This window comes from Grammomys surdaster, unplaced genomic scaffold (genome assembly GCF_004785775.1).
Source record: "Grammomys surdaster isolate TR1022 unplaced genomic scaffold, NIH_TR_1.0 134, whole genome shotgun sequence".
NCBI classification, from domain to species: domain Eukaryota; kingdom Metazoa; phylum Chordata; class Mammalia; order Rodentia; family Muridae; genus Grammomys; species Grammomys surdaster.
The window spans coordinates 4,613,142-4,629,761 of NW_021604592.1; the positions used below are offsets into that span (position 1 = coordinate 4,613,142).

At 37.7% G+C, this 16,620-nt stretch overlaps 1 protein-coding gene across 2 annotated transcripts in view; it reads left to right on the forward strand.

Moving 5' to 3' along the window:
* Nucleotides 1-7,493: 7,493 nt before the first annotated feature.
* The window catches only part of LOC114617120 (hyaluronidase PH-20), an 11,822-nt gene continuing 2,695 nt past the window's right edge, over nucleotides 7,494-16,620 (forward strand). The window contains exons 1-4 of one of the 2 annotated variants that reach the window (XM_028762658.1): nucleotides 7,495-7,589; nucleotides 7,675-7,709; nucleotides 14,094-15,245; nucleotides 16,172-16,261. In XM_028762658.1, coding sequence (XP_028618491.1) covers nucleotides 14,292-15,245; nucleotides 16,172-16,261 — 1,044 coding nt within the window. In that variant the 5' untranslated portion in view covers nucleotides 7,495-7,589; nucleotides 7,675-7,709; nucleotides 14,094-14,291. Of the gene's footprint in view, nucleotides 7,620-7,674; nucleotides 7,710-14,093; nucleotides 15,246-16,171; nucleotides 16,262-16,620 lie in introns of both variants that reach the window. The other variant, XM_028762657.1, reaches the window with a different exon arrangement.

Below are 16,620 nucleotides of genomic sequence, written 5' to 3' on the forward strand. Positions count from 1 at the left end.
TCTCTCTCTCTTTCTTCTTCAAGACAGAGTTTCCCTGTGTAGCCATGGTTGTCCTGGAACTTGCTCCGTAGACCAGGCTAGCATCAAACTCATATATCTGCTTGCCTCCCAAGTGCTAGAATTAAAGATATGTACCACCAATGTCTTTTGCGTGGAAAGTACACTTGAAAAGAATGTGTATTCTTTTTCTGTCAGATCGATTGTTAGGTGGTGTGTATCCTACTTTGTCTATTTGATCTAATACATTCAAATACAATGTTTCTTCAATATTTTTTTTCTGTATGATCTATTTTGAAAAGTGTTATGCTGAAATTTTCTGCAATTTCCCTGTAGTACAATTGTTATTAACCCTTAAATCATTTGATATTTGTTTAAGATACTTCTGAGTCAGATGTTTGGGCTGTATAAATATACAGATGTTATTTCTTCATGATATATCTATTCCTTTATCATTCCTAATTATAGTCTTCATTTTTGACAGTTTTAAAAATCTGTTCTCTCTTATATTATTAGAGTCATTCATGCTTTCTTGGGTTTCTATTTGTGTTTTATTGCTCTAGAAATTCTCTCTATTTTTGAGTATTTCATTCATGAATCTGGTGTATATCTTTCAACTAAACTTGTTTCTTCTTGCTTCCAGGTTATGTAATGGGTACCATTATTTTTAAAATTTTATTTTTAAAATTTATACCATATTTTTACAATTTTTTGAGACAAAATACTGTGAAAATATATTTTAAGGAGAGGAGGTTGGTTTTGGTACAACTCTTTGGGGCAGGGAGTCCATTATAGTTTGGAAGGCTTGGAAGACTTTTGCAGTTTTATCCAGACTTCACATTTTGACATCTCAAGAAACAGAGAGTTTAAGCCAGAATATAAGGTGAATCAGAAGCTCAGCCACCACCCTGCTCGAGGTAGTCTATGTCTTCAATAAAAGCCAGTTTGAAATCTTTTATAACTTCCCAAAACTGCAACCAGCTGGGGACCAAGTATTCAAATATCTGAGCCTGTGGGGGAACCTTTCACATTTAATCTGTAAGAGCTATTAAACACTAACTGCTCTTATTAAAGATGTACCAATCAGTTTTCCTGGGCTAATCAACTGCTGTGTTTTACTTAGCACCAGATGGAACCAGACAAATTTTCTCAGGTTTTCACACCTGGCCCCTGGGCAATAGTGATCTGAGAGGGTAAAGTTTCTTGATCCTGCTTCCTGACAGGTGGCAGAGCCCTGGACACTGGAGGCAAAAGCACCTCATTCAGAAAGAAGTATTGATTTATAGAACCAAGTCATCACGTTGCCTTGTGACTGTTTTCAAAGTCCTAAGTTTTAGAGAAGAAAGGTTAGGTGGGTATGTAGGTAGAAAGGCAGAAATCAGCAGGAAGGTGTCCTGGTAGATCTTCTCTTTTTATGGTTTTTCTATATCCCGGTGAGTTAGTTATGAAGTTCCATATGAAGTAATTATGTCTCCTGGTGATTAAAATGCCTCTTTGTAGTTAGGCATCCTTGAGGCTGCAGTTAGAATGTTCCCACTGTATCAGAAATTAGGCTGTAGGACACATTCCCAACACCTATTCATGTATTACTAATGAATATCCTGAGACACAGGCAAAGGATTTTAGTGCGTGTGTAGTAGCAGAGAAAAGCTGATACCAAGGTGGATCACTTAATGATAACACCAGAACAGGAAGGAAACTGAGAAACTTCTGAGCATTCTCTAATGCAAAGGAGTGGCTACTCTCTGCCTTTTGTCAGCCTGCTTCAAGAAACTGGAAGACACTTCCACTTTGCCCAAACTATCTGTATGTTGCTCAGATTCTTTCTTTCTTTTCAACTCTTTTCTTGTAGCAACATGACACCACAAATGGAGAATTACATACCTGGCCTCATGTGTTTAGTCAAAATAAATACTGTGTACAATTATCTTCAGCCTATGACTATTAGGTATATATGAAAAAATAAATTTAAAGTTTAGGTTTGGGTTTCATCCAAGATATCTCACTGCATGTATGTAAATACTAAAAAAAAAAACCAAAAACAAACAAACAAAAAAAACCCTACAATATAAAGTAAAATCTAGAAACCTAAACATTTTGGATATAAAAATAAATGATATAAATTATTATGTCATAAAATCTATAAAAATAGATCAGGAGTTGGAAAAATGGAAAAATAATTGTAATACATCAGAAAAATCAGAATCAGAAAGCAGGATTTAATGACGTAGGATCTAATGGATATTAGGCCTTGCCTTTGATGTTAATAGTCCATATTTGGTTGTACAGTTTATGTCTAAAGGGATTCTTAAGGCAGACTGTAGAGGGAATAACAGAATCTAAATTACCTCAGAAAGGGTTGCCACAGTGTATCAGTAAAACCCAGGCCATACAAAGGAACTGACATCAGGGCAGACAGGTGTGAGAGGTCATGAAGGGGCAGGAATCTAGAGAGACCAGCATATAGGCTGTAGGTGTCAAAGATTTATGGAAAATCCACAGCATCATTTCTAGGTGAGAAAGTAAGGTACATGAGGGACTGACTACTATAAAAAGGCCTATGGCAATTTTTCTATCATTCCCCAAATTTTCTAGTACTAGGAGTATGGAAGGAGGGACCCCAGAGGGCGATCGATCTCTGCTGCCTCTGTAAATATATTCTGTTGAGTCTTAGTGGTCATCAGAGATACAATGGATTGCAAACGCTCATGGTATCAGACATGAAGATTTCTTGGGCACAGCTTGGTTTTGGTCAAACACTTTGGTTCTGTTCTTTGGTTCAGGCTCCATGTCCCCATTTTATCCCATTCGATCCTTTACTTTGGTGCTTTCTGGATTCCTTTTCCCCAGAGCTTTAAACTTTGCTCTAAAACCTAAAGCTAGCTGAAAACAGTTTCTGTATCATTCAAGATAGCTCTTTTTTTTTTTTGATTTTTGATAGAGTTCTGTCCCATGGCCTTACTTGTATTGGAACTCACTATGTAGAATGGACTTACCTTTCATTTTCAGATGCTCTACTTTCTTTACTTCCTGAGTACAGGACTTTTAGTTGTGTATCAACAGGACTGGTTCAAGCTGGGCCTTAAAATGGAGCAGATCACTTGAGGGTCCACCTGGCTTGACCCCAATTGGTTTATCTTCCTCACCTGAATTACTGACCTAAGCCTTATAGGGATTAATTAGTGGACTAGAAGTCATTCTGATGTCTGGAGCCAAAGGATGAGACAGATTTGCTTGCCCTGAGGTAAAAAGAAGTAAAATGTTGTCTGCAAAGTGTAATAGCCCTGTGTCTACTTCCTGAGATATTAGGATGTACATGGCAATGTATTTTCTGTCATTCATAAGCATTTATTAAGTGTAGATTTTACTATTAGATGCAACTTCCAGGACACTGGCTGCCCTGCAACTGTGTTTACAATTAAGCTTGTGCCTTTTGAAAGTGTTTGTTTGTTTTACACTCTGAAACTTCCTCTATGTCTTAATTTGTTTAATGTATTTTATTTTGGTGTGCTTATTTTAAAGCAAAGGACTAGATATTATAAAGCTCTTCTCTCTACCAACAGCCTAAACATAACAACATCCGGTAAAATCCCCGGATACTTTCACAGTCAACTTCTCTAATCTGCTCAAAGTTTCTTCCTTGTCGGTCTTCTTCCACTGGGTGAGTTTCAGGGACACTTCCTTGTCATTACCTACTCAGATTCTCATCTGTTGGTCACGTGGTGCTCTCCCTTTTTTCTGTCTCAGGTGAGACTATCCGGAGGAGGCTCCTGCGTTGCCCTCTTCCTGCTGAGAAAGAAACAAAACCAAAAACAAAAAAGAAAAGTCTTGTCTACCTCTCTGTCCCATAAGAAACAGGGTCGTTCATTTTTATGCAGTCATGTGCAGAGAGGCAGAGAGAAGTATGGATTTTAAAACATCCTTAGAAGGGCATTGTGAGGTTGAAGTTGTGCTTCATTCTCCTTTTTGTATGGTATCTGCTGTATGCTTATGATTTATTCTAGAATGACTCTGCTGCTTACTGATGATAGCTTACACCTTATACATGTAAAAGGTTTGTCAACGGCCAAAGCTTATTGGTTTGGCTTTTCTGCTGAGGAGCAATGCTAATGATTGCTTTTATGATTTTGTTCTCTGGTCTCCCTTTCCTTTTGTGAAATAGAAGCTCAATCAGACTGTAATAGTCACATCTGTCTGTCTGTCTGTCTGTCTGTCTTTTAGCCAAATACTCTACAAAGAAATAATTCAGGGATGAAGCCCTCATTTTATTTACAGTTTGGGATATAGTGTATTATGGTAGGGAGGCCTTGTGACTGTTACAATCACATTTTATTCAGAGTTAGGAGACAGTGAGGATTGCTGGCCCAAGCTCATTTTCTCTCTCTCTCTCTTTAAATTCAATCAAGTATCACAGCATATGGAATAGTACTGCACACCTTATAGGGTTTGACTAGAACAGACCACTAAGCTCTGCTTACACTATACTAGGATGTCACTAACCATTACCATATATCAAAGCAACAGTGCCCCAATTCTTGGTATTAATTTTATGTATTAGTTACTTTAATTATTTCTGTGATAAAACCTCTGACAGGTGCAACTTAGGAAGGATGTCTTTTGCTTTACAGTTTGAGGATAGAGTCAGTCCATCATGGGGGAAGGCATGGCAGTTGGACCATGAGGATCCTGAGACCCTGTGTCTACATGAGGAAGCCCATGCTGAGCAATGGGCTGTTCTCTACTCAGTCTCCAATCCTGCCCTACAAAATGGTGCCACTCACATCTAGTGTGGGTCTTTCCACCTCTGTTATCCCACTCTAGAAACTCCCTCACAAACTAGCCCATAGATTTCACTACTAGGTGACTCAAGATATTGTAATCTGGATGGACCTTATTATACCGTACCTTCATTTGGTTAGGCTAATATAAAAACACTCAATATTACAAAAAATGTCTGGATTCTACATCAAAAATACTTTGCTACTATTAACTTACTCTTAAATTTTATTTATTTGGATTTGCTTATTCTATCAATCCACTTAAAAGGATCAGATTTACTTTATTTTGAAAATAAGTTACATCTTAAAGAACAGAAGACCATTTTAATTGGGTTGAGGGAAGACAACTTAAAGCCCAACCTTGAAGAGGTTCCCTTTCAACGTTGCTGAGTAGCCAAATGAATGCAATCCATACAAAGGTTGAATCAGTCTGATACGTTGAGCAAGTCCTGATCCACTATGTCTTCCTGATTCAGGTTGCCTCTGAGGATCACAAAATCTGGTTCTGAGAACCATAACTAGGGCTTGGCCTCATCAGAACTGTTCTCCTGTGGCATACATTTCTGGAAATTGTTAATGTCCATCAAAACAAATTCTTAATGGATTAAGTTCAAAGGTTAACTTTGAAACATTTGAAAACATTCCTGAGGAAGGTTTACTTTTTTAAAGCTAATTTATTATTTAACAATATTTATTTATTTTTATTGAAAACAGTTCTTTTTACATAATATATTCTGATTACACTTTTTCCCCTTCCAACTCCTCCCAGATCTTTCTCACATACCCAACTTCATACCCTTTCCTTCTTTTCTTTCTTTAAAAAACAGAAGAGTAAAAAACCTTCAAACTAAAAACAACAGCAACAACAAAAAAAAAAACCCAAGAAACACACACCCACACATAAACAAAACAAAACAACCAGAGACCACTAAAATCAAAACCAAAATATACAAGCAAAAGACCAATAATATAAAAAAAAATTCCAAACAAAGTAATTTGAGACTCAAAGTCTACAAAAATTGTATTGAGTTTGCTTAGTGTTGGCCATCTATTGCTGGGAGTGAGGCCTACCCTGAAGTGTGTTTAATATACCCAGTGAAACTCCATTGGAGAAAACTAAGCATTCCTTTGCTAGTGTTAATTGTAGATAGCTTCTCAATTAGGAGTTAGAGCCCATTTCTACTCCCCCCTCTTAGTACTTGGGCCCTATCTGACTTGAACGTGTACAGGTCCTATGCATGCTGCCACATTCTTTATGAATTCATATGTTTGTCTGTCTTGTTGTGTCTGGAAGATACTATTTCCTTGGAGTCATCCATCCCCTCTGGCTCTTACAATCTTTCCATCTCCTCTTACGCATAGCTTCTTGACCCTTGAGGGGGTGGATTTTTGATGGATACATCTCATTTAAGACTGAGTGTTTCAAAATCTCTTCTTCTCAGCATAGAGTCCAGTGTGGGTCTTCCCATCTACTGCAAGAAGAAGCTTCTCTGATGAAGGCTGAGCAAGGCAGGGCTCCTCTACCAGATGCGTAATTGGTAAAGATCTTTTCCTGTACTGTGCCGTGCCACTTTGTGAGAACGATAGTGTCTTTTGTCATACAGAAGAGGAAGTTTTGGGTTTTTTTTTCATTCATGGTACTGTCTTATATAGAGATGATGGTGAGGACAAGGGACACTTTTACTAACAATATAATGATTTATTGCTTTATTAAATTTATTATTATTATTGTTTATTAAATTTATTCAGCACTTTCTATGTGTCAGATATAAGAGAGGAGAAATAAGTATTTTTTTATACCCCTTTTAAGGATCTACATCTAGGAAATAAATTGAAATAAGGCAGATTAATAGAAGAAAAACAGGTAAGATGAGCTACGTCTCTGGCCAACTCTAGAACTTTGATCTTTTAATGTATGTATTTTAGAATTAGGCAGCCTAGTCAGGGGAAGAGCTAAGTTATTCCATGTGATATGAGTTGCCTGATGTATCTGTATATTTAGCAAAAGCATAATAAATACACTTTGTAAGAACTGAGGTCTTAATCAAGAATTTGACGTATAGTCCTATAGTCATAGGACTTTAATTACATTATTGTCCTGCTTTATGATCTAGAAAAGCCAAGTTTATATTCCACAGAAGCAGAAAAGAATCTTCCATTGTTATCTTCTGAACAGGAAACAGACTTGTGTTTCACTGGAGATTTTCCTAGGCATGAAGTTTTCAACAGGAGGGAAGTTAGTGGTAGGCTTCTCTCTGGTCACAAATGCTATCTAATTTCAATCACACCATCTTAACAGTAACTCTGCTAGATGCTCACTGTGAGTAGCTAGTAGAATTGGAGGGATGAAAGCTAATTACATAATGTGCCATGTTACCTACATGCTGCAATTTCTATCAGAAGGATTAGCCAATATGACGTGGACTTGTGGTGTGTGATTTTTGTGATTGAGTCAGAAAATGGTACAGTTAAAAGGAGAGTCCCGTGTCTGAAAGCTGACTAAATTGAGAAAAGTAGTTACCAGTTGAACTTTATAGGAAAGGAGAGAAACAGGAAACTTTTGTTTCCCCTTAAAGAATAGGAGAATTGAAGGAAGGGAGAAAAGGGTGGTCTGTGAGCTTGAGAGAATCAGTTCACTTTGTGATGCTATCTGCTTCTAGAACTTTGGAATTTGCTGTGAAATCCAATCTATAAGGTCATCTGTAGGTCTGGCCTTCCCCTTGCCTTGTTCTAGGAGTGCTGGAGCAGATTTAGGTTGACCATGGCTCACATGAATTAAGAAGTTTTTATTTTGTTATGATGGAGATGCAGATGGTAGGCAGGTGTTTATAAGTTTCCAGCAAGGTAACAATATACATGCTTCTTATAAACCTCTTGATATTCACTTGTTTTTCTTTAGGTGAAAGTGATTAAAGAATTGTCAGTCAATAGAAGGTAGATTTTTTTCTCTCTAATGATATGCCCCTATTGTGTTACAGTTCTCATAACTTGCAAGTGGTAGAGTCAAAGTATCCATTTAAGCCCCTTTAAAATCCGCTTATCTCCGGAATTCAAGACTCAAAGATGTGGTTAATTAAAAGGTCTCTTTAAATCTATCCTAGAAAACTTTATTTATGCCTCATAATTGAAATGCAGAGTTTTATAAGGACCAATGTAATCAATCCTTTAGAACATTTGAGCCTAACTAACTTTTTAATCTAAGCTTATTTCTATATTTAGATATCATGTTCTATTTGTCACAATTCTTGATATTGTTATAGGACAGAAAACCAACATCAGTACCACAGATGATTTTGGAACAAGTGGTTTATACATGGCAAAAATGAGTCCTTTAGACAAATTTGATCCATAAACAACATCAAAGTAAGGAATGATCTCAAGTTCTAAAATCTTTCACTGACATAACATCAGCGTGGTTATCTGAACTTATATTTATTCCATCTATCAAATATCTAGAGAGCAAACAAAGAGTAGGAATTGCCGAGGATAGCAGGTAGGTTTATAAAATCAAGTAGTGTGTCTTTAGGGCACTTTGAGACTTGGGGATTCTCTCATGTGGTTATATTCACAATTGATGAATATTGAAAAAATTTGGTCCCAGTGTGAATGCTAGTGTAGAATCAATTAATTGCCGTTCATGCCTTACCCTAGCATGGTTTGAAACATCATAGCAAATTTTATGCCTATGTGCGATTGGAATGTCAGAAGAGATTAGAAATCCATAGGTTTCTAGGTACTATTACCAGCATGACAGACTCTGAAAGTACAGAAGAGCTAGAACAAGAGGAGAAGGTCCCTCTTCAGCAAGCGAGCATGCTCCAATAACAGCTATGCTTTAATTGTCCATACTCTACAAGCAGAGCTCTGGGAGGCTGATGTAGTAAAAACATTTTGCCTTTCGTTGACTCTATGTCTCCAAATGTTACCTGTAACTTGTGGAGTAGGCAGTCTATCTTAGGCAATGATAACTCATTTTGTTAGGACCAAAGCCAAAGAGAGAAGCTTTATTTTGTCTCTGAAGTTCTGAAGTTGTGGATCATGATAACTTGAACGGACAGGTAAATAGGAGCAAGGCAAGACATTACTCAGTATCTTTCCACATACATAGAAAACTTTATAGGGAAAAAAAATTGTAAAGTGGTGGTTCGCAACATTCTTAATGCTACAACCCTTTAATTCAGTTTCTCACGTTGTGGGGACCAGCAACCATGAAATTATTTTGGTTTCTGCTTCATAACTATGTTTACTGCTATTGTGAATTGTAATGGTTTATTTATTTATTTATTTATTTATTTATTTATTTTGAGATAAAGGTTTGCTAGAATGGTTAAGAAACACGGCTCTAAAGGAATATCTACAACCAAGATCTTAATAGACTTTAAAAGAAAGATTAATTATGAAGAACAAATGAGACCAGTGAAAATTTCTAGAGGAAGGAATGTGTGGCATATGACCAGAAGATATATATAGAAACTAGTTGACGAGAGCAGGTCGCAGGCAGCAGCTCCGTACCCAACCGCAGAAAACCAAGAAAAACAGGGACTCCCAGGAGCTTGAACTCACGCAGCATCCCAGGTAAAATTGAATCACCCGTGATGCCTGCTATTAGAAGTTCTAACCCAGATGGACCAGAAGCCAGGAGCCTCGCCCTTACCCTCACCCCCTACCTTTTCCCACCTGCACAAGGTCCCCTGAAGCTGGGCAACTGCAAGATCCTGCTTGGCAACTGCAGATAGACTCAAAGCAGTGTACCATATCATCTGAAGAATAGCAGGGAGACCATAACTCAAACAGTGTACCATTTCTTCTGAAGAATAGCAGGTTGCAGTCCTCCTCGCCCCCACAAATAACCAGGACCCGCCGGTCGGGTCAAGTGGCACCCAGACGTGGGGCTCGAGGCACGGACCCATCCAGACGGACCCTCATTGAGAGGATGTGCGCACGACATCAAGATTGAGCAAGACAGAGATCATCGCCCGTGACCTGTCATCCACGGAACCAGGTTGATGCTGCCATCAAGAAGGCAGTTGAAGTTCATTACCATCAGCTGAAAATTGCAGAGGATCCAGAAGTGACTCCGCAGGAGACTGACACAGCTGTCAGCTCCCCTGCCTCCCCCTACGGTTGACCCCTAGACTTCCACGCCCTCCAGAAGGGTTCCTGGTATGCCTGGCTTTGCCCTCATTTCTCTCGCTAGAGAGCTTGGCCTCTTGATCACCACAACAAAAATTGGCTTTTTCCTAAACCAAGGCCACCCTTGATATGGCCGCTAACATTGGGGAGCCTTCCTTTATGACAATATTACACCCCAAACTGACAAATGGTTGGTAACTTGAACATTTACAAGAGACTAGGATGGCTGTGAGTTAGCCCAATGACGGGATTATTGTAGGTCCACTTCCCAGGGGCCCACCCAATGCAGCCGAAAAGGAGTGCGTGGTGCTGGGAGTGGGTGCAGCCTACATGGCCTAAGACAGGGCTCTCACCCTCCTTTCACCCACATCAGAGTCCCTTGACGTTGCCCATCGTCGACAGCCTAAAGCCTTCGACCATCGATGTGACTCGTCTCACATCAGTGTTTTGGGGTTGTGAACTTGTCTAAGACCCCCCATAATTAGACATCCAAATTCAAAACTCACATAGTTGGTATTGAACATAAGAAGCCTTCTCTAACTAAACAGAGAAGGGGGAGATGCCAGAAGCCAGGACCCTCGCCCTTACCCTTACCCCCTACCTTTCCCCACCTGCACAATGTCCTCTGAAGCTTGGCAACTGCAAGATCCTGCTTAGCAACTGCAGATAGACTCAAAGCAGAGTACCATGTCTTCTTAAGAATAGCAGGGAGACCATAACTCAAGCAGTGTACCATATCTTCTGAAGAACTGCAGGTAGATCATAATTCAAGGCAGTGTACCATATAGACCATGACATGTTTCAAGGCACAGGCCAAGAAGATTTTGTACTTTTCCACCACCTGGACCCTCTTACCCCCTCCCCTTGTAAAACATGCTATAAAAAAGCATTTCATGTTCAAAAAAAAAAGAAATTAAAAAAAAAAGAAATTGAAAAAAAAAAAAGAAACTAGTTGACAATATAAGACATGAAGTACATTTCTCAGCACTGATTCACTTTAACAGCTACCCAGTTAATCCATGTGTATGTGGATTATAAAGAACTATATGTATAGGTTTATATATATTATATATATTATATATGGATTGTACACATAATTTGGTTTTTATATATTTTATATATTTATATATTCTATATGTTATTTAGTTTATGTATATATTTTAAAACATTTATTTATTTTATATATATGAGTACACTGTCATCTTAGACGCACTAGAAGAGGTCATCAGATCTCATTACAAATGGTTCTGAGAATTGATCTCAGGATCTTTGGAAGAGCAGTCAGTGCTTTTAACTGCTGAGCTATCTCTCCAGCCCTCAGTTTTTATATATTTATATATAATATATTTAACATATGTAAAGTTTGTTTTTTCAAGACAGGGTTTCTCTGAGTAGCCCTGGTTGTTTTGAAACTTGCTCTATGAACAAGGCTGGACTTGAACTCACAGAGATCTGCCTGCCAATGGCTACCAAGCACTGAGATTAAAGTTGTGTGCCACCACTGTTCAGCTGTATAATTCATATTTTGTAGTTACAAATGTAAGGTAAACCATCTGTAAAATGCAGCAAAGTTGTAAAGTCTGGGTAAGCTGGCATTGAGAATTGAGTCCAACTGTATGCCTCTTGGTTCTACCTAGAAAATCTAACTGCTTAGTACAGTATAGGCATTATAGACATTATTTAAGGGATACTTAAGAGTTATTTTCTGGTTGTTAAAGAGCTTAAGTTGAAGACAGTAAATAACCCGCCTGTGAGAAATTAATTAGAGTGGTTTTTTTTTTTTTAGGATTTAAAATCAAATGTTTCAGGTTCAAAAAATATTGTCTATCAAACTGGTTTATACAATTTGATATATCAAACTGATTTATACTGAATATACATATATGTATACACTCACTTGTACTCAGTATAAACAAATTAATATATAACTATGACATTGTTGTACATAAATTGTGAATTTTCAACCTTTTCTTCCTGGTCATAATTATTCCCTGGTATCAGAATTTTCTATTCCTTCTTGAAGGTCATAGAAACTTTCACTTTTCTGGATTTTGCTTTTGAATGTGTCATAAATTCCCAGAATTCTCCTTCTTTGATAGAGAAAGATAAGACTCTTTTTTTTCCAAAGGTATTGTTCCATAGCAAGTATGATGGGAATGAGTTCCATCAAGAGATAAAGGGGAATGACAGACCTTGACACCAGTTTATAGGCAATCAGTAGCTCTTTTTTGACAAAATTATTATCAATGCTTCCACCATGCCTATGCAATAAAGTCACTATAAGCCTGAAAAAAACAGAATTTGGGAATTGTCCGGTCATAGATCTTGTGAAGATTTCTGTATGAAGGTTCATGTGGGAAAGGTATGACGGTTTGACCAGCTTCTGTTACCAATTGATCCTATGTATCTCCCTACTCTTTTCCTTTTCGGCATTGATTACAACAGTCTGAGAACCTGTTTCTTGAAGTTCTGTTTAAGGAAAAGTTCTAAAGCCCAAAGAGAGGGCTGTGGGAGGCTTGATGTTTACCCAGGAGATCAAAATCACCTGGATTCCATGATGGCCTCTTGATTCGCGGAAGAAAAATTCTGTACTGAGCTCTCAGCTCATGAGCTCTGTGTCTATGATGATAGAGTCAGAGTTACTTTGGATTTGAGAATACCTAACTGATGTCTGATGTAGAATTCCTTGTAGATAAAGAGAAACCTTCACACTCTTTAAAGTCACAGAATTCTTCTGTGTTGGGTGTGATGTGAGAGCAGGGGTTAATGGATTCTTTGTTTTCCTAACACAGGATAACTAAGAGTGTCCATATGATTATACTCTTATTATTTATCCTGCCATTCTGGTACTTTCCACTCTATCTCATTCTACCCTAACTTCACACTACTTAAATCTGCTTCAGTTATTTTTTTTTAACACACGTTCATTAAGAGGTATGCAACTGAATTTTGGCAGATAGATAGCTGATAGGTGTGACTTTCAAACTTGAAAAAGTACAAAGGGTAGGACTTACTATCACTTTCGTATGTATGTATGTATGTATGTATGTATGTATGTATGTATGTATTGATCTTCTAGTTAGAGTCATCCAGAAGTGTTCTCAGGTTCAGGGGCTGATTGAGCACTCCTGTTGAAGAGGTTACTTCATTGTCCCATTGCCTGTCCACATGAAACATATGATCTTTGTTGAGGTTAAGATGAAGCAAAGTCATAGTCTCTTGTTGGCAAGATTAAGGGACAATTTAACTAATGCAGAACTTCCTTCTGTTTTAGTCTCTGACCTCAGACCATTTCATTCCTTCAGTGTGTCATCAATCAGAATGGCAACATAGTCTTGCTTTTTGAAGCAGTACTTAAAGATCAGAATTCCTATCATATTTTTACTTAACAACTCTAGAGGCAATCGCTATATAGTCATTTGTTAATTTTAACAGTGAGAGGACATCTCTGTAAGATTTGATTTGGCAATGTTCTAAGGAGATATTAAACTTATATTTAATTATTACATTACCTGTGGGGAAAAGTAACTTTTCCTTTTTCTCATACTGTCCACTACAGAAGAGTAACAGTAGAGCGGGAAAGAAACAGCAAGTAATAGAAGCAGAGATGGTGATACACAAATAATCTCAGGGATTTGGGAGTCTGAGGTACAAAGATTATAAGTTCCAGGGCATCCAGGGAACTTAACAATACCATGACCCAAAAAATGAGTCAACAAACAATCAAACAAACAAATTGCTGGGAATGTAATTGTGGGTATTTTCCCAATACCACTTCACACCCACATACATACACATGAAAGAATTACAAAAAAAAATGGATTTTTATTTTTCAAATACTGTGACAGGTTGTTTTAAAAAATTGGCCGATCATGACATAATTTATATTCCTTTAACTGGCATTTTCTAAAAATATTGATAGATATAGGACCCTATATATTTGGGAATGAAGTAAGAAAAATAATTACATTCAGTTTTCTGTGGGATCAGGAAAGATTTTGGAAGAAGAACTAAGTGTTGACTGTTACAGAATTTTATCAACACAAGGGAAAAAACTTATTGCTTTAAATATTTCAGATAAAATCTTCTGTCCCTTGACAGTAATTTAAACTCCTTGCATAAAACTGGAATTGGTAACACGCTCATTGTGACTACAGTGAATTCCGTATTTGTCTTTTTTTTCAGTTTTGGATGATACAACTTGCTGCAAGATATTCCTGAAATGTAACACAAGAAGAAGAATCTTCAGTGTAAATCAGTCACCATACTTTATTCTCCCACAGAGGCCTCATGTCACAATCTTTCTAATCTTCTGCATCAAATACTGGACAGACCAAAGTGTCTATGAAGAAATAAGTGCTTACAGAGAAATTACTCTCTGTGATGGGAGAATTGCGATTTAAGCATCTCTTTTGGGGGAGTTTTCTTGAGTCTGGGGGCACATTCCAAACAGTGTTATTGTTTCTTTTGATTCCATGTTCCTTGACTGTGGATTACAGGGCAGCACCAATTATACCAAATACACCTTTCCTTTGGGTCTGGAATGTCCCAACTGAACCTTGTGTTGGAAACGTTAAAAATCCAATAGATCTGAGCTTCTTCTCTTTAATCGGAAGCCCCCGGAAAACTGCCACAGGGCAGCCCATCACACTATTTTATGTTGATCGACTTGGTTTGTATCCTCACATAGATACAAACCAAGTAGAACATCATGGAGGAATACCTCAGAGGGGGAATTTGCAAAATCATTTGTTCAAAGCTAAGACTGACATAGAACATTACATTCCAGTAGACAAATTGGGCTTAGCTGTCATTGATTGGGAAGAATGGAGGCCCACATGGTTGAGAAACTGGAGACCTAAGGATATCTACAGGAATAAGTCTATTGAATTGGTCCAGTCAACTAATGCAGGAATTAGCCTCTCAGAAGCCACTCAGCAAGCCAAAGAACAATTTGAAACAACAGGAAGGAATTTTATGGAAGGGACTTTACAACTGGGGAAATTCATTCGGCCAAAACACCTTTGGGGTTTTTATCTATTTCCTGATTGTTATAACAATAAATTTCAAGACCCTAAATATGATGGGCAATGCCCTGATGTGGAAAAGAAAAGAAACAATGGTCTTCAGTGGCTATGGAATGAAAGCACTGGCCTTTACCCTTCTGTCTATTTGAAGAAAGACTTGAAGTCAAATCGACAAGCTACCCTGTATGTCCGCTACCGAGTTGTGGAATCTATCAGAGTGTCCAAGTTTAGGGATGAATCGAACCCAGTCCCGATTTTTGTCTATATCCGTCTTGTTTTCACTGATAGTGTCTCTGAACACCTTCTAGAGGTAAACGATTCTTGGCATCTCTGACCTAGTATTCATAAATAATCTTTACTGTAAATTAATATCTTTAAAGGACGTAAATTTAGCTTTGTATATCACTTATGAATGTAAACAGGGCTAGTTCCATATTCTCTAAAACAGAATTACTGCATTATTAGTGCTTATTGTAATTCTATGACCTGTTAGCAGCCATGGAGAATCATAAAATACAGACAGTATTTTAACTTTTATTTTATGGATATTGCCAGCAGAAGTAATTACAACAATAGCCTCTTTTTAAGCAGTAAAGGAATGCCCAAAGAGTCTGATCCACCAACCGAAGAGCATACAGGGCTGGACCTAGGCCTCCCCACATATATGTAGCAGATGTGTAGCTTGGTCTTCATGTGGGTCCCAAACAACTGGAGCAGGGGCTATCCCAAAAGCTGCTGCCTGTATATGAGATATGTTCTTCAAGCTGGACTGCCTTGTCTGACATTAGTGGAGAGGAAGCATCTACCCTAGCAAAGACTTGAAGTACTAGGATGGGGGCTGTGGATACCCAGGGGGCCCACACCTGCTCAGAGAATAAGGTGAAGGGGGGATGGGGGAAGGATTGTGAGAGGGGGGTGACCGGGAGGGGACAGTCAGTGGGATATAAAGTGAATAAGCAAAGAAAGAAAGAAAGGCAGAAAGAAAGAAAGGCAGAAAGAAAGAAAGGCAGAAAGAAAGAAAGAAAGAAAGAAAGAAAGAAAGAAAGAAAGGCAGAAAGAAAGAAAGGCAGAAAGAAAGAAAGGCAGAAAGAAAGAAAGGCAGAAAGAAAGAAAGAGATTTAAAGAGTGTAAAAATATTTAATGTATTATTGTTGGGTTAGCATGGTTGCTTTGTTGGTATTGTTCTGTGTAAATGTTTCTGTTTGTTACTTCCTGCTAATTCTATCACTTTTGCAGGATGACCTTGTGAATACAATTGGAGAAATTGTTGCTCTTGGTCCCTCTGGAATTATAATATGGGATGCTATAACTTTAGCACAACGTGCGGTAAGTTGAGTTGGTTAGAAGTAGATCAAAATAATTTTATCCTTAAAGTTTTGGAGATGGTATTAAGAAAAATAAAGTACTCTGTTAAGTATTATGTTAAGTACTATATTAAGTACTGTGGTGAGCAAACGGTAGATGCTCAGAATTTGCTGAATCAAGTTGTGTTGCATCTTTTATTATGAAGTAGAAAATGTACTTCCAGTGGTGAGAAAAAAGCCAGCCTTATCAGCCCTACCTTATAAAATTTGATTTTTTATATTTTGGAATTTTTTGAGTCACTTGTAAAACACCATCATTATTAAAATTAAAGAATAAAAAGACACAAATAAAGAATAAAAAGACACAAATAAAGAATAAAA